The sequence below is a fragment of the Stenella coeruleoalba genome (genome assembly GCF_951394435.1).
Source record: "Stenella coeruleoalba genome assembly, chromosome: 19".
NCBI lineage: Eukaryota > Metazoa > Chordata > Mammalia > Artiodactyla > Delphinidae > Stenella > Stenella coeruleoalba.
Genome location: NC_137165.1, coordinates 3,497,887 through 3,522,998, shown reverse-complemented (window position 1 = coordinate 3,522,998; position 25,112 = coordinate 3,497,887). Strand labels below are relative to the sequence as shown.

Below are 25,112 nucleotides of genomic sequence, written 5' to 3'. Positions count from 1 at the left end.
GAGCTCCACAAGACTTAAAGAACTACAGGGAAGAAAAATCCTCCATTTCTCAGCAGGGGACGCCCGGGTCTCCACTGCCACTTTGTAAACCCTCCAAGGAGCAAACATCCCAATACCAGGTGCCAAGGCGGGCAGCAAGGTGGGATCGCCCAGAACCCCACCGGGCAGGTAGTGAGCTCATCTTCCCTTGGCTCCAAGCCCATCCTTTTGCACTCTGCTTTGAGATGCAGGACTTGGGATCCTGCAAATCACATTTCTGCTCCCCTCCCGGTGAGGCTCTGCCCATCAAAAGAGCCAGAGGGAGTCCGGAGGCTGAAGGAAGAAGAAGGAACTCGCTCCTGATTTGTTTCCTGTTTACCTCTGTCGGCTTCCTGTCCCTTTCTGTTTTCCCCAGCAATTCTCGTTCACTCGGACGGTGTCAACTCCTTCCAGAAACAAATATTTGAGTCCCATTTTGGTTTTCCGAACACTCTCAGAGCCAACTTCGGGGCGTCCGTCAGCCAAACAGCTCCCCCTCCTCAGAGGCAGGGCTGCCACCCCCAAAGGGGTCTCCTGTGAGCTCAGGACACCAGCGTCTGGGAGCTGAGATGCAGCCCACCTGCCCCTTCTCCGAGTGTCTAACTCTTAACGCCTTCTCTTTGTCCCCCCAGCCTGCTTCCTGCGGGCGCCCCCTCCATCCACATCTCTGTGCCCCCTTCCTGCCTTTGCAGCTACCTGGCTAGAAATTCTTTCTATCAAAGGATCTCTGGTGTGATTGCTGTCTCCTGCCTGGACCAGGACTGATTCACCCCCAGCTGGGTCCTAAGCATCTCTGGCAGGATCTAGAGCCCGGGGGCTTCCCACCCGCACATGACTGCACTGCCAGACGGGGTGCCCTCACCCCCTCCGTGGCCCACATTCCATCTGGTTGATCTCAGCCGACCTCTGCCCGAGCAGGGGCAAGTTCCAACGCAAAGGCCGTCACGAAATATGTGGCAAATGGCCCTTAACTGCTGTACAAGCTTGGGGGCGGCTGCGGGGACTCCCTGTTAAACGTCGGGGCGTTTCTCCTCGCCGGCCAGCAGTGAGCGGTACGGAAGCACCCTCATCCTCGGCTTCCGGGAGAAGATGATCTTGTTGTAGTCGGCGGTGGGACTTGCCCTAGCATCCGCGTGGAAGTGGGTGCGCTCTGGAACCACGGGGGGACCCGTGTCCGACATGGAGAAAGAGCCCCACGCCGAGAGCATGGTCTCTGACCCCACGTCCTTGAACATCATGTTGCCTAAGGACGTGAAGGACTTTCTCCTTTCCAGCTGGATGACGCTGGGAGGCTTTCTCTGCCTGCATGTCGGCCGGCTCTCCTCGGCCGTTTGCAAGCGTTCCACGTCTCTGGCTTTGCTTTTCTCAATCAGTCTTTTCACCAGCGGGGATGTGTACGTGACATAGGCGGGCCACAGGTCATGTTTCTCAAGCAGATTCACAGGAAGCCCGATGTTTTCTGTCAGTTCTACCGGCAACGAGAAATACGGGCAATTTAGAGGCACTCGCGGCCAATGATTCCATTCTTTAAGGGTCGGAGGGTATCGGAACTACATGTTGGATTTCCCCCCCATCATGCATGATAGCCCTTCCATCCCCCGTATTCAGTGGGAATAAAATGAAATCCAAAGTTAGGAGACATGGACTTTCCTGGCAGTCCAGCAGTTAAGACTCTGTGCTTATCGGAGAATGGATTACTTTACAGGTTCATCCGCGAACATTGGAAAGTCCCAGGGAATGTGTCCACTGCCTCCTGCCAACGTCCAAGGACTAAGAGATCGGGTGGCTTCTAACAAGGTCACGGGTGAGGTGGGGAGCTGTGACCCCACTTTGAGAACCATCGGTCCAGGGCCACGCCACTCCACCTCTGTGAGCACTAAACCCCGGGAGAGCCTGGGAAAACACGGCGGCGGGGTCCCGGCCCAAGGATGCAGACTCCGCAGAGCTGCTCTGGGGACTGGAGAACTTGCATTTCTAAGTCACTCCCAGGCGCCGCTGCTGGTTTGAGCACCTCCTGTGAGTGGCCCTGGTTGAGGCTGAATAAGCTCTAAATCTTTCTTTTGGCTGCAACATACACGAGGACCGGCTTGTGCAGGTGGGAAACGCGGCCCTCAGGGGAGCGACTGCCAGACTTTCCACCCCTTTTCCCTCCTCATCGAGGAACCACTGTGGAAGGCAAGGGAGCGAGCTCTTGACGGGGGTCACCTTCAACGCCACTGCATTTATAAGTAACACTCCCAATGTCAGTGTTTTATTATAATATACCTCACGAAGCATAGCATCCTAAAGATTCATTCAAACTCTTAAAAAAAAAAAAAAAGCGAGTTTTTGTCAAACCTAGTCAGATTCAGGCCTCATGGATTCCTAACTGCTAAGTCTTAGTGGCAATCTTTCATGACAATACTTTTTAGGAGAATTCACAATATCATTTTTCTGAAGCTAGGGAAGAAATAATGCTCAAATAGTCTTCTAAGCTAGAGAGAGTTTCATGTAATAATAATGATGCTAAAATGGAAGTTGAAGCACCTTATGTCTCCTTCTAAGACCTAGAATGTCAGGCCATCCATTCCAAGTCCCCAGCAACACAGAGTATGTCATCCAAGGGGTCACTGTCCTTGCTTGCCCACCTCTAACCAAAGGAATTCCTGGCTTATCCTCCACGTTTGTAGGGCTATTAGAAACGTGAGTACCAGGAGTCCCCTGGCGGCCTAGTGGTTAGGACTCGGCGCTTTCACTGCCGTGGCCCGGGTTCAATCCCTGGTCAGAGAACTGAGATCCCACAAGTCATGCGGTGCGACAAAAACAAAACAAAACAAAAACAAACTAACAAACAAAAAACACATTGAATTATACAATAAAAATAAGTGTATTTTTTTTTTTTAAGTAAGAAATGTGAGTACTTCTCCCCATACATACAATAGGATTAATCAATCATGTCAGACGGTGGAAAAATGCTCTGAACCGGTGATATTTGGGGGATGTGGGATCATTCATCCTTGCTTCTAAGCCTCTAGTTTATGAGCCCTGAAGCTTCAGAGAAGCCCAGTTACTAGTGAATCGTTCGTTTCCACAGCATCCCCCTCAGAGCCCCTTGCCCCATCCCACTGCTCCCATAACAGCCCCCACGGCTGATAGGACAATTCCACAGACTGGTAGGTGTTCTCACGCCTGCTGATGCAGAGACTAGGATACTGCACAATCAAGGGTGGGAATGTCCGAGACAGCCTCAAAACTCACGGGGAGGACTTGTTTAAAAATCAAAGGAAAGGGACTTCCCTGGTGGCGCAGTGGTTAAGAACCTGCCTGCCAATGCAGGGCACATGGGTTCAAGCCCTGGTCCAGGAAGATCCCACATGCCGCGGAGCCACTAAGCCCGTGCACCACAACTACTGAGCCTGCGCTCTAGAGCCCGCAAGCCACAACTACTGAGCCCACACGTCGCAACTACTGAAGCCTGTGCGCCTAGATCCTGTGCTCCACAACAAGAGAAGCTACCACAGTGAGAAGCCCGCACACCGCAACGAAGAGTAGCCCCCGCTCGCCGCAACTACAGAAAGCCTGCACGCAGTGACAAAGACCCAACACAGCCAAAAGTAAATACGTGAAATAAATAACTTTATAAAAAAAATAGAAAATCAAAGGAGAGAAATAGTCGACATTAAGTCTGAAGACAAGCTGTGGGCTCTGATAATTTCCTCCAACTCTGGCACGCGGGGTCCATTCTGTGTCCCTAGAAATGAAACGCAGACCAGTGGTCCCCAGACAGAGGCAGCATTGCTAGGGCAGGAGGCATGACACTGAAGGGGTTTTCTTGTTTCTCCTTCAGGCACGAAGGCCCGTGTTCAATCCTCTGGGTTTTCAAGCCCAGTTCCTCCCACCCACCCCCCGGTCTCATATCCCAACATCCCCAGAATCTAGTCTGATTGGCCGGGTTTGGCCCAAGTAAGGAATGACACTTGTCTGGAACCTGATCTGTGACCTGGATCGTGTCTCTTCGCCCCGTACGACCTTTGTCATCTCACTTACGAGGTGAGGACGAGCTCCTGTCCTGCTTCTCTCACAGAGGCGTGGTCGTTATAATAAAATGTTATAATAAAAATAAAGTGCTTCTACGTCAGTGCCCCCAGTTTCGCTGCATGTTGGGATTACTGGGGATCTTTAAAAAATTCAAATACCTGGCTCTTCCCTGCCCCCACCCCACCACATTGTGATCTAATTGGAATAGGATACAACACAGGCAGCGGAATTAAAAGCTGGATTCTAACATGCAGCAAGGTTTGGGAACCGCTATCGTAGAATCTAAACCCCCCCAAAACACTGAAGGTTTATAGGGTTTTAACTACTTCAGAGATAGGAAACAGGTCCAGGAGGTCACTTCAGTCTTTTTTAAGTTCTAAGACACAGATTTAAGAATTTACACATTCAATTCCGACGTATATTCAAGGATTCTTTGTTATGTATGTTCAGGACTGCATATCAGTGGCCTTTAACCATTTTAAAGGACCCTGGAGCATTCCCACCACCACCTGCCAATACGGGAACCACTAAGACCGAAGAAAGCGCTGAGCTAAGAACACTGGGGTTGAGGGTGGTGCTTCGGTGCAGAACTAATTCACGCTCTATCTGTGGCCACAGGCTGCATCCTTATCTCGGAAAACCATCCTGCAAAAGGATTTTGTGGGTTCCAGGCAGGACCGATTGGATGAGTGGGCACGAGTCCACCCCACTCAGACTGTTTGCCCCACAAATGCTGTGTAAGTAGTGCTGTTTGCACACCCCTGATGGGCAAGACAGTATCTGGCTCCAGTGTCTCCTGAGCTGTGCCCCCAGAGAACGCAGGAATCTCTCAAGATGTTAAGAGTGTTACTTAAAGGAGGGGAAAAGTCCATGGCAAAGACCACCCTCTAAGGGCTGCATATACTTTTTAATCCAGGGGGCCCCCATACACATAGTCTGTGTGGTTTTGCAATAGAAATACAGCAAGCCTGTCCGCAGTCCAGCTGGCCTGAAAGATGACGTGTTAAATTCCTTTAGTGCAGGCATTTCAGAGCCTGTGATAGGCTGACTTGTTCTGTAACTCTCCAGAGGGAAACTGGGATGCAGCATCCCCTAACCTCATATGACCAGGGAATCATTCATTCATTCACTCACTGGGAAGGGCATCTCAGGGAACTAGTAAACCAGGGAAACGGCTGGGAGAACTCTGAAACAATGTCCTCGCCAGCCCTTGTTTTGGAACCTTGAGCATCAGAGGAGGCTCTGCCGTAAGTGGACAGAGGGACAAACTTGCTCAGGGTATAGCTGGGTCTCCAATGACTCACTTCCTCCAGAACCAGCCTCAGAAGGTTGGCCTCACGAAAGTGCCCATCCCCAGAAGCGCCAAGCCAATGCGAGGGCCCAGCACTCCCCGGAGACCAGACCCACTTCCCTCTGTCCTCTCTGCTCTGCTCTAACCTGCAGGCATCTTGTGTTGCTTGCATCTCCTCTCACTTTTCTCCCTAAACGATCCGGGGAGCTTGTCTGTTCCCCGAGGGAGAACCACATTTTCCCCGACAGGAAGCTGATGCAGAGTTTCTTTTCACCTCTGTGTGTTACCCTCCTCAACTTCCCGTTTCCTCCCCTGCCCGCTCTTTCCTTATCTGCCCTCTGGCTACTACTCATTTATTTGGGGTGAAGAGGAAGCTTCCACTTAGGCCAGAAGTGCCTGGAGGCTTATCTCTAAGAGCTGGGCATGAATCAACTTGGCGCCACGTGGGGTGTCTGCACTGATCTTCATCCGAGCAGTGCTCCCATCTTACAGGCCGAGTGTACGCTTTGACCCCCTCCCTGCACTTCAGACCTGAGGAAGCCCAGTGCCCCCCACGGACCTCCCGTGAGCACCACCCCCATCACGGCTCTCTCCACCTCTTCACCCTGTCCCGTCCCCCCGAGACCATGGAACTGGTGGGCTCCAGGGGGGCCTCCACGAGATCCTGATCTGATGCTAGGGAGCCCTGAGGATTCCAGAGCTGTTCACGCAGAGGGGAGCGGGATGGGGAGAGGCAAGTTGGTGTCCCCTCACCCCTCACTATGGGACAACGTGCTGGCCACCTTCTCTTCTGCAAACACACACACTCCAGGGAGAGGAGGGACAAGCCCATCACTGAGCTCTGTTAAAAAGCCAAGTTGCACATGACGGGCAGCTTTGGTAGCTGATACAGACCACGCCTCTTTCGGGGGGGGGGGGCAACGATCTCCAAGCACACCAGGGGTGGGGGGAGAGATGGGAGTCTCATGAGATGGGACGGTCTTCTAACACAGACCTGGCATCACCGATTCACCATTGCGGCGGGAGGGAGGGAACACGCCGCTTCTTGAGAACCCTTCTGTACCCTCCACATTCTCTAGTGATTATGCACGGACTTTGAGGGACACAAAAGTGGAAACAGAGTTCAAGTGCCCACGGCCACGCAACATCAGTTCACTCAGGCACGCAGGCACTCCGCAAATGTACGCCGAGCTCCAAACACCGCACTTCTAAGAGGTGCGGATCCCGCGCTCACCCAGAACCCGCTGTGGACGCGCCATGCTCACCTCTTGCCTTGGGGGGTCTACCCTTCTCAGTGTCAAGGGTCCACAAGGCACGTTCGTTTCCCACGCTGATAACAGATCAAACAAGACTAATCCATGCCACCTGAGTCATCAGAAACAAAAGCGGAGAAATCCCTGTAGAGACCAGAACAAGTCCCCTCGGCCACTCTGCAGATGGGTGTCCGGTGCCTGCACGTACCAGGCCCAAAGCAGAATGAGACCGAGCCTTGGTTCAAGGGGCTCCCTGCCCAGTGAGGAGACAGACCACAAGCTTCCTAACTCAGCCTGGGTGGGGAGGGATGGCAAGAAACAGGTTCAAGGAGAGGAGATGATTGTGCTGAGTCTTGAAGGACCCGGGGTGGTGGACGGCAGGCCTCGAGGGTCTCAGATTCCGAGTGCACCGCGTCTCTGCTCGGAGCCCACATTCCTCTTCTCTGTGTGAGGATCACACAGGCTGTTTCCAAGCAGCATGGATTCTGCATAGGAACCGCGATGCTGAGTTGGCTGAATAAACACTTGACAAACGCGTTACAGGAAGAAGCATTGGGCACTGGGTAAAACTACGCATCTGAATTTTATATTTATCTGAGGAATGTTCAGTTATAAATATTAAAATTCCCACTTTAAGATGTAATACAAAGACCCGTCAGGCTAAAAGCACCCATGGCCGTAAGTGTCTAGAGATCAAGTTTCAAATTTTTTAATGTAATTTCCCAAACAAGCCCAACAGGCCTGATCAGAGGAGAGCTTTTCAGCCTTTTCCTTCCGTGGCCGTTTTGGGGCAGCCGGGTACACTGATAGGCTAGACCGCTAGGAAAGAGATGAAAAACCAGGCAGCAAGAACCAGCCCTGCCTTTTCGTACTCAGGAAACCAGACATGAAAGGCTTCAAGCAGTTTGTGCTCGGAGACCCTGTCTCTGCCTGACAGCTGGCTCAGGAGTAAAGGGACCATGAAAATGTGTGGCTTCACAATGTGTAATCAGTCAGAAAGAGGAAGTTCTGCTTCTCTGGAACAATGAGGGAAACAGACAGGCATCTCCCAGGGCTGGCCACAATCAGCGGCCCGGCCACCCCCTTTTACGATGCTCAAAGCACTAGCAACCCAGGCCAGTGTTTGCTTTGAAGAAGGTGACTTGCTAACTGCTAACATTGGTTACCTTCAGGGCAGGGACCAGGGGACCAGAGAGCGAAGGAGGGAATTCAAATTTCATTTTATCCCTTAATGAAAAGGGTGAATTTTTAACATGGTATATATTACCCACATTTAAAATATCTTTAAGAAAAAAATAAAAGAAATCTCAAGCAAATCATAGAAACAATGCTTTCTTTTACAAAACAATATTGTAGGTAATAATTAGGAGCAAAATTTTATTTTTTTATCCTTGTATTAATTTGATTTTTCTGCCTGTTTACCTGTACTTATTTTTCTTAATTGGGGAATTTTTCATAAGGCCTCGTTCCACCTGATTATTTTCTTAAACTTTGCTTTAAACATATTAAAATCCTTTATCTTGTTTAAAAAAAAAGAGAAGTGACTTTCATTTGAGACTGCCTAGAAGCCAAGTACCAAAGTGGCTGCCTTCTGCAGGGTTCAATTATCCCATCAACACATTGACAGCGTGGCCTCAGTGTCAGGCTTTATCCCGGTTCATGCCAGGATGAGAGACAATCCAGGCATCACACTTCGCACCCAACTCTTGGGTCACCCGTAAACACAAATTGCAATGAAATCAAACTCCCAGCTGTCTGGGGTGAGTTGTCCGCAGCTGAACCACAATATAGATAAACCACCCTTGTGAAAATTAAGGGTTTGACTTTGGCTGCACCTTGTCCTGAATCTCTTCATTCATACTCAGCAATCATTTCAGTCCTAAAACAGCTTACAAGATGGAGATGAAACAAAAGGAAGATGCGACGTTTGGGGATGAAGCAGAGGAGGAAAAGCCGCGTAGATGGATACTCGGCACCGTTAAAGTTGGAAGATGGAGTGAAGGAGGCTGAAATCAAAGCTGGGCGGAGACGACCCTGTTCAGTAACTGGAGTCCCACACCCCTTCCCACGTCACCAGCCCCACGTTCACGGGCAGATTGTGAGCAGGAAATAGAGCAAATCATCCCCTTTCCCAGAAAAGCAACTCAAGGCCTATGTCGTGTCAATGACGGTCAGCTGCATTTTGCTGTATTGCTTTTTCTTTTCTTTTCTTTTTTTTTTTTTGGTCTAGAGGTTTTCGGGATCTTAGCTCCCCAACCAGGGATCGAACCCAGGCCCCTGCAGTGGAAGCGTGAAGTCCTAATCACTGGCCCGCTAAGGAAGTCCCTATTTGTATGTCTTCCCATAACGGGAATTATAAATCAGCATTAGAGAAAGTTTGGAAATGCTATGTTTTAATCTCACAGTCCCATTACCATCACACGACTCTGACCTATGTGCTCTCACCTAGTTCTAACATGGTATGGGCACAAAACGTAGTTTCGTCTTAATCTATCATTTTTGCTCTAACATTAAACTATCTACCTTTGTGGTCTTAGAGATTCCTCTGCTTAGCCATCCATCAAATGAATGAACCATTATTAATCATATTATTAATCATTCCTCCGTTCGTGTTTTTAACTTTAGCCACTATGAGTGATGAGCAGTGACTCTGAAAGATGAAGAGCTCCTTGGTGCCCTTCTGCTTTTATAAACCTGTGCATTGGAAGGTGCTCAGAAAATGTTGGCCACTGAAGGTTTCTGGTCCCCCAAAGTTCTCGGTACCACCAAAGCCCCTCCCCTCTCAGTCCTGGGAGGTGGGTAGTATCCTCCCTGATCCCCTATCCTCCCTGAGCAGCAGGATATTTGCCACCACGGTCTCTAGGGTTCCTACCAGCTCCAAGGCCCATCGTTTACCGCAGCACATTCCACACTGATGAGGCCAGAAGCTAAAACAGAGTCTGTGCGCGACTGGCAAAGTGAAGCCGACTTCAGGCAGGAGGACCACAGCTAAAGCCCCAGATGCCACCGTCATAGAAGGTCAGGGAAGAAGTTAGAGAGAATCAGCTCCCTGAGGCCAAGACCAGCTGTGCACGGGGAAATCGCCGAGAAGCACGCTATGCTCTGTGAGGCTTTATTTTGGGGTTTTTTTTATCTTTGCACAGATATTTAGGGTTTTCCTTTAATTGAAGTATAGTTGATTCACAATGTTGTGCTAGTTTCAGGTATACAACAAAGTGATTCTGTTTTATATATATGTATATATACATACCACTGAATATAACAGTTTTATATATATAACAGGATATATATGCATGTGTATATATGTACGTATATGTACATATGTGTATGTGTGTGAATATGTATACACGTGTATGCATACATACACGTGTATATGTATGCGTGTATATGCATGTGTGTGTATATTCATATATGTGTGTATGTACACACACATATATATACACACACACACACACACAGACACACACACACACATATATGTTATTACAAAATATGGAGTTCCTGTGCTGTGTGATGCTTTGTTAAGACTGGATGTGCTAGCAGGGAAACAGCAATGCGATCAATGAAAAATGCTCTCTAAACTTTCAAGGGGTGGGTCTCTAGGGCTCCAGGCATAGGAGCCAAGCGAAGGCCACACCACAACCCTCTCCCAACCAGGAGGGATGAAACACTCCAGCCGATGGTCCAGACACCGTGCGACCGGGAAGGGAATGAAAGAACTTCAAAAAGGAAACCAAGTTTCTATAAAAGCACAAGGAGCGCAGGGCACTTAGTGAAGGGCCACCAGCCTCAACTCCCCGCCCCAGCCCCCTGCCGTGACGAGGCTGTCCCAGCACGACCACAGCCAGTAAAAAGCACAGAGGTCCTCAGTGAGGTCCCTGAGCCATCACGAAGTTGTCGAATTGTGTCCTATATTTTCTACTAAGAAAGCAAGGACATGTGGGACAGATCCTTCCACAGTTTGCACGTTTCCTCCACGCTGTGCGGGGGAGCAGGGACTTGGGAAGGGCAGGGCTGGTTCTCTGAGAAGTGACCAAACACAAGGCGGGCTCGTTGGCTATCTGAGTTGATTAAAGGGGTCCCCTTTTGCTCTTGTGCTCTCAGCAATCTTCTAAAAACCAATAACCCAGTAACTCATAGGTACAGGTCCCATTATAAATTTAAGATGTTGGCATCCTGAATGATGATTCATTTTCTTTTGAATTTGGTCAAAATTAATCTTTCCACCTGAGCCTTATCACTCTGTAACCTCAATTCCACGGGGACCTTGACAATGAACCAAAACATGCTCCTGGGACCCATCTCTTCCCTGAGACTAGTCCCTTGTTTCTAACTGCTTATTAAACAACCTCCTCTAAGCACTTGTATTTCCATCAAATTCAAACTTGTTCAAGACCAAAGTCAGTAGCGGTTACCACCCCACAGGTCCACAGACGCCTCGTCTGTCTCCACACGCTGTTTCTGTCAATGGCATCAGCATCCTTCCCGATGCTCAAAGAAGAAACTCAACTCCTCCTTCCTTCTTTCACCCCAAATTCAGGTGCCAAGGTGACGTCCATCGGTTCTGTGGCTTGGCATCTCATCTATCTGCCGAGTCTTCACTCCAGCCTGACCCCCTCCCCAAAGTCCACACCTAGACTTTAGCTGCCGTCTTTACATCTTCATTGGTGTGTCTAATAGGATATCAACGTTTTCACGGCTCAAAAGGAACTCTTGGGCTTCCCTGGTGGCGCAGTGGTTGAGAGTCCGCCTGCCGATGCAGGGGACACGGGTTCGTGCCCCGGTCCGGGAAGATCCCACGTGCCGCGGAGCGGCTGGGCCCGTGAGCCATGGCCGCTGAGCCTGCGCGTCCGGAGCCTGTGCTCCTCGACGGGAGAGGCCGCAGCAGTGAGAGGCCCACGTACCGCAAAAAAAAAAAAAAAAAAGGAACTCTTGGCCTTACTCCCTAAAACGTTCCTCTCTGGTCTTTTCCATCTCAGAGAGAGGCACCAACCACCATTCACCGAATTGCCCAGTTCAAAAATTGGGGTTGGGACTCCCCTGGGGTCCAGTGGTAAGATTCCGCGCTTCCAAGGCAGGGGGCGCGGGTTCGATCCCTGGTCAGGGAACTAAGATCCCATGGGCCGCAGGGTGCGGCCAAAAAAAAAAAAAAAAATCAGGGCTGCCTGACTCCTCTTGCTGCTTCACTGAATACATGCGATCCATCATCCTGCCCCCTACCCACTGCCCCCACCATCACCCCCTCCCATTGCCTGACTTCCCGACCTCTCCATCCTTAGCCAAGCATCAACAGCTGCCTCCTGGCTGACTGGTCTCCCTGCTTCTCTTCTACTCTTGTTCTCTGCGAGCCCTTCTCCCCAGGGGACCCAGAGCGATCACTTGTAAACATAAATCAGATTAGATTATCCCGCTGCCAACACTCCAGTGGCTTCCCATCCCATTTAGGACACAAGGCAAATCCCTTCCCCTGACCTACAGAGCTCCCCTTGGTCTAGCCCCGCCCACCCTGACAGCCTTCACCGCCCCCGACCACAGGTGCCTCCTTCTCGCCTCAAACACACCAAGCTTCCCACGTCGGGGGGGGGGGGGGGGGGGGGTCCTTCTGTAGCTGCTCGCCCTGCCTGGGACGCACTTTCCCTGATTTTCGCACGGTTCTTCCTTCCTAGGAGTCAGGTCGCAGCTAAGTGTGAATTCTTCAGGAACGACTTCAGGACAGCCTGAAACAGCCCGCAGTCACTACTCTGGCTCCTGTTCTAATCCCCTGTGTAGCACTATCCCTGACCGACACATCTCATGATTTACTCATTTGTTTATTTTCTCTGAACCAACTAGAAGGCAATTTGCTCTGTCCCCAGGCACTTGGATCGTTAGATTAAAGGATGTCACTGCAGTCGCCACAGCAATTTCCCCAGAATCTCTAAGGATTATTAGGAATCCAGACACCAGGCAGCTCCCCTTGTACAGGACCCAGAGGAAAGCATGAGCTGGCTGACTTGATAACAGCCACGACGAGAGGTCAGATGGCAAAACACGGAACGTGACCTAAGAAATATGAGGAACGGACATGGTGCGTGGAGAGGCCTCGGTTTACGTCCCAGCGCTGTCACTTACTGCCTTTCACTGGGCAAACCACTTCCCCCCTCTCTCGGACCTTTAGGTTCTTCCATAGGCGAAGTGGGAATGACACCCCTCTCCCTTGTAGGATTATTGTGCAGCCTGAATGAGACACTGCATGGGAAGTGCCCAGAAAACAGCAACAAGGCAGTAGCTTGGGGCCACCAAGTCCAGGATTCAGGCTTCACTGAAACCCTGTGTAACACGGAAAGTCCACGGGGCCTGAACAGACCAAATTCCAACTCAAGCCCTACTCCGATTTTCCTCAGAGCCTCCATTTCCTCTCCCACCTGGTCCAACACGTGCTCCATCCCCTGTGCACCTACCAGAGGTCACCACCGCCAGACGCGGCAACGGGGGAGTCGGCCATCTGCTCTTAGTGGATGAAATGGCCTTTTCTTCCCTCAGGATGATTATACATTTAGACGTGTGCCCCCCCCCCCTCTAGTCCCTTTGTCGCTCCTTCCGGGACTGTTCCAATGACACTTCTTTCGGGAGGCCGACCAGCCCCCTAGGTGGGCTTCCGCCTGCCCCCCCTCTGTCCTCCCAGGTGTCCTATCTGTGCCTCATCTACCAGAGCCATTTATCCCATTGTGCGTGACTTGGTATAGGGGTCTCTCTCCCTGGGCTTTCTCACCTCGTTTTGATCGCCTCTGGTTCCCACTTCTCCCGCATGGAAGCTTCTGAAAGTCCCTGGCGTGGCTCATTTCACAAGGTTTCTGGAAAAACAGTTTGAGGAAGGCAAACTGGCAAAATAGACTATCATGTAACTACCATGGATGGTTTGAGGGAAAATGGACAGTTGAATACACAGGAAACTGTTGCCTATGGTTAAAAGAGAAAAATAGCAATGATCAGTTCCCCAGAGATCAAGAAAGAGGTCTTTTGAAATCAGGGAGAAACATTGTGCTACTAGTTTCAAATGAATCTTTCTAGGCACAAATATACACAAATAGTGCACAGCAACCCGTAACTGCCATCCACATAGAAAATATGTGTGGGTAACGTGCCAGGAAATTCTGAGGTACTGACAAAAGGAGTTTTTGTTGAGTCAGAAATCCAGTTAAACAAGGGCTTTAATGTGTGTCTTTGGCACAGTGGAGGGATGCATGGAATACTTTTACAATCCGGGAACGGGCCCTCCACGGCGTGTGCCGGGTGGACGGACGCTCTCTCCCAGTGAAGGCCTGGCCCTGCCGACCCACCCTCGTGCAGCCTTGCAGGAAAACCAGCTCTCTCCTTGCTGCTTTCGTGTTTCTGTGATCTTATTGTGTGTGTATTTCAATATCTCCGGAAGGCGACATATAAGAATTAGCCAAAGTTCCTAACGGAACAAGGCTGCCTATGAAATCATTGTTTGGAGTAAAGCATAGAATTGAGAGCAAGCGTGCAGGACAGGCAGCTACTGCTCAGCTGTGTGACCCGAAACGGGATACCTAAACTTCCTAGGTCTCAACGATCTCATCCGTAAAATAGGGTCAATGACAGGAACTGCCACGAGGACGCTGTCAGGAGGTGTGTCATGTGAAGCACAGCGCACGGGGCCCGGGCGCATGTGAGGGTGACTGGTTGGACTGTTCTCACCCTCGTTAACACGCAGGACTGTGACATCCGCAAAGAGGCTGAAGCAGGGGGAGGGGGCAGAATGGGCTCAGGGTGGGGGGCCCCCAACACAGCTGCTGCCACACTGCTGTCCCAAAGTCTCACTCATCCCCCATATCCGCCCCACTCCCAACAGCTCCGCTTATACCATCTGCTGACGGAAAGGACACCCTCTGCAGGTGACCCCTGAGGCCGGCAGCTCTGAGGCATCAGGGTCCACCTGCAGCCACGTGTGTTCAGATGCACAGACAGGTGCACGGCCCTGAGCCCCAGGGGCGGGGAGGGGTCTATGACCTACACACACACACGTGCACACACGCACATGCACACACGCCCCATGTTAAGTCTGTGACATCCCTGGGCGTGTCCGCTGGGTGACCCTCAGCTTCGACACCCCTGGTCCCAGCGGAGCCCCATTTCTCTTCTCGGGCCACCGCAGTTCCGGCCTAGAATGACTTAATGAGCAAACCGGGGCCAAGGAGTCTCGCCAGATTCCTGCTGGGAAGAATCTAGAGAACTGGGTATGTGAGCAGCTTAAAGGGGACGCGGAGTGTTTGTTTTAATTTTACTGGCGTATAGTTGACTTACAGCGTGGTGTTAATTTCTTCTGAACAGAAAAGTGACCCAGTTATACATATATATTCTTTTTCATATTCTTTTCCATTATGGTTGTCCATTCACGGAATATTGAATGGACCTAGAGATTATCATACTAAGCAAAGTAAGCCAGAAAGAGAGCAACAAACACCAACTTCACTTCTGTCCAATCTTGAGGAGGTTACTTGATTCTTCCGAACTTCCGTTTCTCTGTGAGAAACACCCTGCCTCAGGGGATGTTACTCAGATCCAATTAATTCAGGTGGAAGGATTTCATGACTAGTAAGCTCTCTCTAACCATCTGCTTTTATAGAGGAGACCAGGAATCCTGAACTAATGGTATGAACTTCCCTCTCGGGTGCGTGACCGGGGCTCACGTTGGTAACAAGAATATGCTGTAACATTCACACCCAAGGCAAGAACTAGATAAGTTCCAGAGAGAGTAGCCGTGTCGCAGAGCTTTATCCAGAGAGTGGAAGAGACCACAGCGGGGGTGGCTGGTGTGGCTTCTGCCTGAGGCTCGTTCGCTTTCCTTGGGGTGGAGGTGGGATGGGAGGGGAGAGTGGAGTGTACGTGTAGCCAGTTTAGAAGCTCAGAATCACTGGCCCCTGAGAAGTCTCTAGAATGCTGTGTCTTACCCCCAGGAGGAGCAAGGGTAACCATGGAACTCGTTTCCCTCTGCCCCTCACAGCCACGGGCTTATCAGAATAAGTGTGGGGTGGCAGAGCCCATGGGCTGAACAGACTCAACCGCAACTGGGCCCACAGGCCTCGGTAGGCAGCCTCCCAGATGGCCCCCAAGGATCCCCCCTGCTGGAACTCACATCCTCTGAGACCCCCTCCCCCTGCATCTAGCGACTCACTTCTAACAAATAGAATGTGGTCAAGTGATGGGACATCACATCGCAGATGAGGTTACACAGAAACCTTGGCTTCCAGCTTCAGCTTGCTCTCTGTGTCTCTCTCTCTCTCTCTCTGTCTCTCTCTCTGTGTCTCTGTCTCTGTTTCTCTGTCTCTGTTCATCTGAGGGAAGCCAGCTGCCCTATTATGAGCTGCCCTACAGAGAAGCCAGAGGCAAGGAAGTGAGGGGCGTTTCCAGCCAACAGCCAGCAAAGAACGGAGGCCCTTAGTTCAACAACCTGTGAGGAACTGAATCTCGCCAATAACCACACGAGTGAGCTTGGGTGGGGCCCCTCCCAAGTTAGCGCTTTGGACGGGACCACAGCCCTGGCCAAAACCACGACTGCGCCCACCCCCATGGAGAGACCTGGAGACACAGGCACAGTTAAGTCTCACTCAGATCCTCGACCCACAGACACTGCGAGATAACACGTCTGTTTTAAGGAACTAAGTTTGGGGGTAATTTGTTACACAGCAAGAGGTAACCAGTACAAGGCCCCTATCAGACTTTCCAGGAAGGATCCTAGTCCTGAGACTGAACAGAGACGTGGAATCTGCCAGCCGTGGGAGCAATTCCTCTGCCTGGTTCCCCCTTCCGCTCTGCCCCCGTCTCGGGGAGGACAGTGCAATTCCTGCTACAAGGGAACACGTACACGTAAAGGATTCATGGCTATCAAACACCATGGAAATGAAGCCATCCTCCAACAAAGCCAATTTCAACAAGGCCATCTCAACACCGTGGACACACTGCCGTGGTCGGAGGGATCAGGGTCAGAGTGAGGGACGGGGCAGGGTGGGAAGTGGGGTCTCAGGGATGGTGCCAGGGTGCTTTTCCTGCACATTCTTGAGAGGTTCAGGAAGCAGAGCTTTTAGTGGTTTGTTTTTAAGACCAAGGAAAAACGACTTTGGCATCAAAATGGCTTTGCGGAAGCAGCCAGATTATAAAGTCAAGTTCTATCAAGCAACTATTTTATCCACCCCCGCTACATAAATACCGTTTGGGCTCTGGACCTGGGTGGATGGCCACCCATCTTTCTCTCCTACTTGTGCGTGCATGAGCGCATGTGTGTGCACGCACGTACCCACCCACTCACGTACACAGACACACACACACGTACACACACCATAACAGGGATTCAAGAGTAGGATTCCAGGGTTTGAGAGCACAGGGTGAGAATGCCGGGGGTTTCAAGGCCACTGCCTGCCCCCTGCCCAACGTGGATTTGGGCTGTTCCAGTTCAAGAGGCTGAAGGGCAGCTGCCCCAAGGCTGGGGCTTCACCCAGGACCCCACGGAGAGCAAGTCATCGTCGATAAAGAATGAAGGAGGGCTTCCCTGGTGGCGCAGTGGTTGGGAGTCTGCCTGCTGATGCAGGGGACACGGGTTCGTGCCCCGGTTCGGGAAGATCCCACATGCCACAGAGCGGATGGGCCCGTGAGCCATGGCTGCTGAGCCTGCGCGTCCGGAGCCTGTGCTCCGCAACGGGAGAGGCCACAACAGTGAGAGGCCCGCGTACAGCAAAAGAAAAAAAAAAAGAATGAAGGAACAGGTTATTGTGCTCGGAAGGAAGAGCGCCTTTATCTTTGAATTGATCCCATTGCTTTCCCGAAAGTCTCTGTACCTTCACGAAAGAGAAGAGAGTCTCCACGGCCCTGTGTGGTTGTGCTGCTCAGTAATAAACGACCGTAAGAGTCACAGCTTATCACAGGCACCTACCAGCTCGGTCCTGAGACCCAACCAGCTGTGTTGGGGTCTTTCCAGCCCAGCTCTCTAGGCCTCATCTCACTAGATTTCTCTATGAAAATAAGGGTTCCCCCACCCCCACCCCCCCAGTGCTGACCTCTTCCCCACACAGCATGCCAGTTTCCCAACATCCCACCAAATGAATTCCTTATGAGCCCAACTTCTGGGTTTATCTTAGCTGAGAAGACACAGCAAGCCCTGGCCTTCAGTACTCAGCTGGTTCTCCCTTCCCGCTGCGTTTCAGCAGAGAAAGCTCACTTTGCCCTCTAGGGCGGGAAATGCGAAAGGCAGGGCGCAAAGCTGGGGAGAGGCCGCCACCAGCCCCTCACAGGCAGGCGCAGCGCCCACAGGGTGGCTGGCGGTCTTTCCATCCGCCCATGGAAATTCTAGACGCAGAAGGTGCCCGGACGAGCCTGCTTTCACGCCCTTGCCAACTGCCGTAAACCTGTTTCTGTCCCATTGGAGTTGCGACATGAAGCCAGAAATCTGGAAGAATTTAACACCCAGTCGGTTCAGACAGAGGAAAACATTGTTCAGAGTAAACACTGGAATCCCTCCCTCATCACCCAGGAATGTAGAGCCAGCGGGGAGGGATCAGCGCGGCTCTGTGAGGGCTGCCACGGCAGGAGGGCCAGGAGGGGCTGTGGTCCAGCCTGGAGCCTGGCGCCGGGGGGCTTCTCCCTTCCCTCCGTCAAACCTGGGCCTCGGCTCCAGAACCCCGTTTGCCGGCAGGACCCTGCCTGCCTGCGGAGGCCTGCACGTCTGTGAACTTGGGAGGAGGCTGGAAGAGGCAAAGGGGGGACCTCGTGGAACCCAGAGGGGCTCAGGATGCTCTGGGACTTCCCATTTCCTTCAGCTGCACAGGCCGTGAAAGAGTCACTTTTCCTCGAGGAAGAAAGGAGGCTCTTGTGCACGGCGAGGGCGCGATGCCCGCAACCTGGAGCCGCGTGTGTCGGGCGGGCTGTGGACGCCGGCATCCATCTGGCTCTGATGGAACCTTGACGGACTCCGTCTCTCAAAAGCCACAGGCCGGGCCCCACCCCATTTCCTCTGGCCCTGGAGTGGGGAGACGAGGGACTGGCTTTCCCCAGGGCTACATGGGGGTCCCAGGAAGAGGGCACTGTGTCACCACGTCCCTCTGCCTAAAATGCTGCCTAAAGTCCACCCGCGAACACGCAGGCCTCACCTGAACTGCTAACATTTCTGACAGTCGAGGTCAAGGAGGAAACCTGAGAGTCGGGAAGGCTTCAAGAAGGTGGTGCAGAGTCCGAAGACGGCTGCTTTGTCGCAGGAAGCTCTGGTGGGGCTGCCAGGGAGCTTAGGGGCAGCAGCAAAGCTGGCGACGGCCGCCCTGCGTGTCCCTGCGCCTCACCACAGCCTTCACCCCACTCTTGAGCCCCGAGGGATCCACAGAAGGCACATTTAATGTACTTACGGACGCCTCCCCCTGATGCCTTCCCTGCTCTCAGGGAGCGTGTGACCCAGCCCAGAGGTCGCCAAGGGTGGTCCAAGGGCCAGCCGCAGCGTCACCTGGAAGCTTGCTGGAAATGCATTTCCCCTGGTCCACCCTGGCCTAGCGCGTTGGAAACCCTGGCACGGGGCCCGGGGGCCTGTGGTTCAACAAGCCCGCCAGGTGATGCTGGCACACAAGAAAGTGCCCGTCTGCCACCTCCCTCCCGCTGGGTAACAGAGAAAGACTGAAAGGTTAATAGTTGCTTCCGGGAAGTCGCAGAAATGGTGTGTGAATGTGTGTCTAGATTCAAAACTGCTGCACCAAACTCTGGCGTCCGTGGAAATTCTGATTCCGGTTTTAGAAACACTCTTTCCGCCTCAGTTTGGTCCCCCGTTACGGGTGGTTTCTAAAACTTTATTCTGAAGCTGCGGCAGGAGCAAGAAAACAGTGGGATTTCTTCTCACTTGGAGCAGCCCCCAGCCCTGGGCCGTGGCAGCTCCCTCTGGAGGCCATTCTGAGGGGCTGGAGGCCCTGCTGCCCCCGGGGGCTCTCACCTCACCTAATGCTTGCCGGGCGGCAAGGAGAGGATACAACCAGATTCTCTAACTGAGCTGACCTGTAAATTGAATTACCAATGGATAAAGTAAAATTTCATCCGTCCCACCGGCAAATGACCTCCATGCGGCCCAACTCCATCATCTACGCTGTAATTTGCAGAAGTAGAGGCAGCCCCTTGAACTTGCCTTGTCTGCTGGCAGCAATGGAACCCGCGGCCTCTCCTGAAACTCCCTCTTCCCTCAGCCCCATCCCTCCACTCGGTCCCAGTTTCACCGGCTCCTCGTCAGATCCCACCCCCCTGCTCCACCTTTAAAGCGAGGGGTCCTGGGCTCCCCTTCCTTTCCCCATCGGCACCCTCTCCCAGGGTGACCCCATCATTGTGCGTGGCTCCCACCTGTGTGTCTCCAGCCCTGGGCTCTTCTCTGAAAGCCAGGCCCAGACGTCCTACCCCACCCTTCCCAGATGTTTTATAGGTGCCTCACAACTACCCTGTTCAAAACTGCTCAGAGCTACCCTGCTCTGATACACACACACACACACACCCCAAAACCTGCTCCTTCATTGGTCTTCCCCATTTCATTTAAGGGCACCACCCACAAACCATTTTCACAAAAAATGAGCCTTTTTTTTCTCTTTCCTTCATCCTCAAGATTCAATCTATCAAGTCATGTTAACTCAGCCTGCAGAAGTATCCTGAATGCGTCATTTCCTCTCCATTCTACTATGATGGTAGGTGCTGCTGCAGCTGCTGCTACTACCGTCCCTCCTAGTGAAGACGACGATGAGAATAACAGCTCACGGCGTGGATGCCCGTGCTCTACACGTATTGACGCACTGAGTCCTCCCAACAAATGCAGGACTTACATGCTACTCTTCTCCCCTCTCACGGAGGTGCATCTGGGGGAGAGGAGCTCAGGGACTGTCAAAGCCGTCTGTCCTCCAAGGGGGAGCTAAGACCTGGGCGCTGGGGAGCCGGCACCGGCTCCCAGCTGCCTCCGCACCCACAGGATGCTCTCATGACCTCTGACTGGCCTCCCCGCTCCTACCCTAGTCTCCATACGATTTACTTTATACACCCAGCAGCCTGAGTGGTCTCCCCAAACCATGCAGCAGGACCCATGTCACCCCCCAACCTAGACATGCCTCCCCCAGGATTCCACAGAGTCCTGGAAGTGAAGCCCAAACTCCGACCAGGACTGCCTCTGCCTCTCAGATCTCTCTCCCTCTCCCTCTCTCTCTCTCTCCCTCTCTCTCTCTCTCTCTCTCCCTCTCTCTCTCTCTCCCTCTCTCTCTCTCCCTCTCTCCCTCTCCCTCTCTCTCCCTCTCTCTCTCTCTCCCTCTCTCTCTCTCTCTCTCCCTCTCTCCCTCTCTCTCTCTCTCTCTCCCTCTCTCTCTCCCTCCCTGACTCTCTCCCCCCTCTCTCTCTTTAAGAATCACTAGCTTGGATGATTTCCTGGCCCCAGGTGACCACGAAAGTACTCTGTGAGAAGCTGTGTGCCACTCACTCTGGTAGAGACGTGGCTGACGCTGTGAGAAAGGGCCACCCAGCTCACCTGGGAGAAGAAAGAATCAGAGGCACTTCTAGGAGGAAATGGCACCTGAGTTTAGTTCTGAATAACATGTAGGCATTACAGAGACAAGGGAAGAAAAATAGGAAACGTGAGTAAAAGCAGGAAGTAGCAGGAAGTAGCATGATGTGATTCTAAAAGTTAAAATCTATTTCAATATTGCTGAAGTGTAAAGTATAAAACCGAGATTAGCTGAAGGTAAGACTGAAGCCAGCACCAGATACCAGTCTCTTGAAAGATGAGTAGCAGGAAGCCAGGCTGAATGAGAGCAGGTGAGCCTGACCTACTCAGAGAACTTCAAAAACTTTGGCCAACACATAGGGTGCGCATAGGTGGATGGAGAGGGTCGCAGGGAGAAGTGAGTTTGTAAACAGGTAGAAGCCAAGCCATGAAGAGTCCCACCCTGGGGCTTTGTGCTACCTGTTTCCTCTGCCTAAAATATTCATGCTGCAAAGTTAGATCTTCACCTTGCAGGCACCATGGTATCTGCTGAATGACTTTAAGGAGAGAGAAGCATTATCAGCTCAGAAAGATCCCTGAGGCAGAGATCTACGGTTGTGCACCAAGGGTTTGTACTTCCTGTCCTTCGTGTCAGCCTGACGCTGGGAATCAGTTGCCCAGCCAAGAACTCTATTTCCCCCACCTTGTATCCATCATAAGGTACAGCCTTATGTCTGAGTTCTGGCTATGTGCAGACCTGGCCCAGGAAAGCACCAATGTAACCCTTCATTCCCTTTTTTTCCCCATTCATAGGCTAAGAAGCAAAGGAATCCAAGGTCCCAGGAGACGCAGAGCCACAAGATAGAAGGAAACCTTGGACCACCACATGGCAGTTGACCACAAAACACCCAACTGAATTCTACAGGAGTGAGAAATGAACATCTATTGTGTTAAGTCCCTGATACGTGGAGAGTTATACACATATAACACCTCGGGATATCATAATAGATTCCTATGGCTTTGCTATGATCATGAACTGGAGGCCAGCAGGACTGGCGGAGGGAGATCAGTAAATAAGCTGTTTAGCAACTGGGGGAAAAATTATGAGAAACTGAAGCAAGTTAGTGGCAGTGAGAATGAACAGAAGCGGACAGAAGGTGACCACAACTAACTATAAGGATGAAGGAGAGAGTGGAGTCTAGGAAGATGCTCGGGTCTCTGACTTGGGTGATGGAGACAAGCAAAAGAGAAAGACAGCAGGTTTGGGGAAAGGGTGCTTATCTTTATTGGGGGCATCCTAGAAAAAGCAGGTAGTCGTGCCCACTGGACGGCTGTCCAGATGACCCTGGAATCCAAGATGGCAGCCATGGTTATAGGCACAGAGATTTGGTAAAAGATGAGGCCAGAGATTGTCATAGGTCTCATTTTCATAGGGTGAGTTGAGAAGAGGGATGAGAAGGGAACCATGAAAAAGATCAGCATTTAAGTCATGAGAGGCGAAGAGGAGACTGAGAGGGGGCCAGGCAGAAGAGCTGGAGGAGCCGCCTCAGGAAGTCAAGAGGAATTACCTGCTGAGGAGACTGTGGTAAAATAACACAATATGTGCTCCTTGTCCCGTTCCTGGCACAGAGCTCCTAAAGCCTGTGGAGCTTATTGCGTTTTGTGCGCTAATACGATTGCCAGTGGGGGAGCCCTTGATAGCTTCAGGATGGGGGCTGGTGGCAAGAAAGGGGATCTTTAGAAGGTTAGGACTTTGACCCCACCCCCAGCCCCTGGAGCAGGGAGAGGGGCTGGGGATTGAGTTCAATCGCCAATGGCCAGTGAGCTCATCGATGGTGGCTACATAAAGAGAACCGTAAAAATCCCTCAACGATGGGGTTCGGGGAGCGCCCAGGTTTGTGAACAGTCCATGTGCTGGGGGTGGCAGCCCTGGAGAGGGCATGGAAACCCTGTGTCACCCCCATCTCTTCCATTTGGCTGTATCTGACCTGTATCCTTTACAACAGCGGTCACCAACCTTTTTGGCACTGGGGACCGGTTTCGTGGAAGATCATTTTTCCACCGGAGGCGGGGTGGGGGAAGGTTCAGGCGGTAATGTGAGCGATGGTAAGTGATGGGGAGCGGTGGGGAGCGGTGGGACATGGTGGGGAGCGACGGGGAGTGGTGGGGAGTGACGGGGAGCGGTGGGGAGTGGTGCTGAGCGGTGGTGAGCGGTGGGGAGCAGTGGGGAGCGACGGGGAGTGGTGGGGAGCGATGGGGAGTGGTAGCGAGTGGTGGGGAGCGGCAGATGAGGCTTCGTTCGCTCGCCCACCGCTCACCTCCTGATGTGCGGGCCAGTTCCTAACAAGGCACCAACCAGTACCGGTCCACAGCCCAGGGGTTGGGGACCTCTGCTTTACAATAAACTGGTGAACATCAGTAAAGCACTTCCTGAGTTCTGTGAGCAAACCTAAGGAAGAGGTGATGGGAACCCCCAAATTTATAGCCAGTTGGTCAGAAGCAGAGGCAGCCCCTTGAACTGAAGTGGGAGCAGTCTTGTGGGGCTGAGCCCTCAGTCTGTGGGACGTGATGCTCTCCAGGTAGACAGCATCTGAATTGAAGTCATTTGTAGGACACCCACCTGGGGGTGGAGGATGGAAGAATTGTTTGGTGTGCAAAACCTCACACACTTGGTGTCAGAAAAAAGACGTCACAGAGATGGACATGTCGAGGCCACAGAAACGTCAAGAAACTCAAGGACCAGATAAGCCTGTTGACGTTGACCCTAGGAGCAAGTTTGAGGGCAACTCCATAAGAGGACAGGGTGAAAGCCAGAATTTGGGGAGCTGTGGAGCTCATGGGAAAGGTGGGCATGGGGACAAGGACCGGGGTAACAAGTGTAAAGGGAGGCCCGTGAGTGCCAGCACTGCCGCCAGAGGGACACGCTCCATGTCATTCATTCCTCGTCGCTGTACACCTATGACACAGCGTCCCTGTTCTGTAGGGGGAGAAATGAGCCTCAGAAACACCAAGCAACCCTCTCAAAGCCCTACCTTTGTCAAGTGCTGAGGTTCGGATTCAATCTGATTCTACAGCCAGTGCTCTTAACCAGTGTACAGTTGCCTCCCACCCGCTATCCACGGACGCCGAACTCGCAGATACCGGGCCAACCGTAAGGAACTGGAGCATCCCTGGATTTTGATAACCACAAGGGGTCCTAGAACAATCCCCTGCACACACGGAGGGAAGACTCTGACTGCACGTGTAGAAACCCAGGTGAATCTACAAATAAACTATTAGAATTAGTGAGTTTAGCAAGCTTGTTCGAGGCAAGGACAACGTACCAAAATCATCTGCATTTCCATATACCAGCCAGAAACAAATGACTAAAAAGATACTGTTTACAGTTGCCTCAGAAATGCCAAATCCAGGGATAAATCCAACAAAAGATGTGCAAGTCCTCTCTGTAGAGAAGTAGACATTATTGAGAAAACATGTTTAGAAATCTAAATAAATGGAGGGATATGCCATGTTCACTGTAAAAATGACAGTTCTCCTAAATTGGGTTGTAGATTTGATGTCATCTCGACCCATTGAAGAGTGTCTGCAGAAACTCACAAGCTGATTCTTAAATGTGCTGAATATATGGACATAGGGCAAGCTAAGAATAGAGAAGGTAACTCAAAGGTGGACAAACCTGAAGAATGCATTATGCTTGAGTTTCAAAACTTATAAAGCCAGAATAATTAGGACAGTGTAGAACTGGTACACAATTGATAAATAGACAAATGGCATAGAATAGAAAGCTCAGAAAACACCCACTTCTCTATGGCTCTGCAGCGCAGCGAGTGAAGAACATTATTTTCAAAACTGCTGCTAGATCACTTGAATAATCATGTGGAAAAATCATTACATTTAACTCCTACCCTCTCACAGGACCCAAAAATCAGTTCTGGGTGGGTTGTCCTTCTGTATGTTAGAAGTAAGACAATAAAACTTCTAGAAGGTAAAATGGGAAACTATCTTCATGCCCTCAATGTAGGAAAAGATTTCTTAAAGTTAAGAATTTCTGTTCACTGAA

At 51.6% G+C, this 25,112-nt stretch overlaps 2 protein-coding genes across 3 annotated transcripts in view; both read right to left on the bottom strand.

Moving 5' to 3' along the window:
• The window catches only part of TEKT3 (tektin 3), a 164,397-nt gene that overhangs the window by 90,915 nt on the left and 48,370 nt on the right, over positions 1-25,112 (bottom strand). The gene's annotated exons all lie outside the window — the stretch shown is intronic.
• Positions 1,029-13,400, bottom strand: CDRT4 (CMT1A duplicated region transcript 4; the record flags this gene model as incomplete). Its single annotated transcript, XM_079904489.1, has 2 exons — positions 1,029-1,486; positions 13,331-13,400. 2 exons carry the CDS (start codon positions 13,398-13,400, stop codon positions 1,029-1,031), a joined length of 528 nt encoding a protein of 175 aa, XP_079760615.1.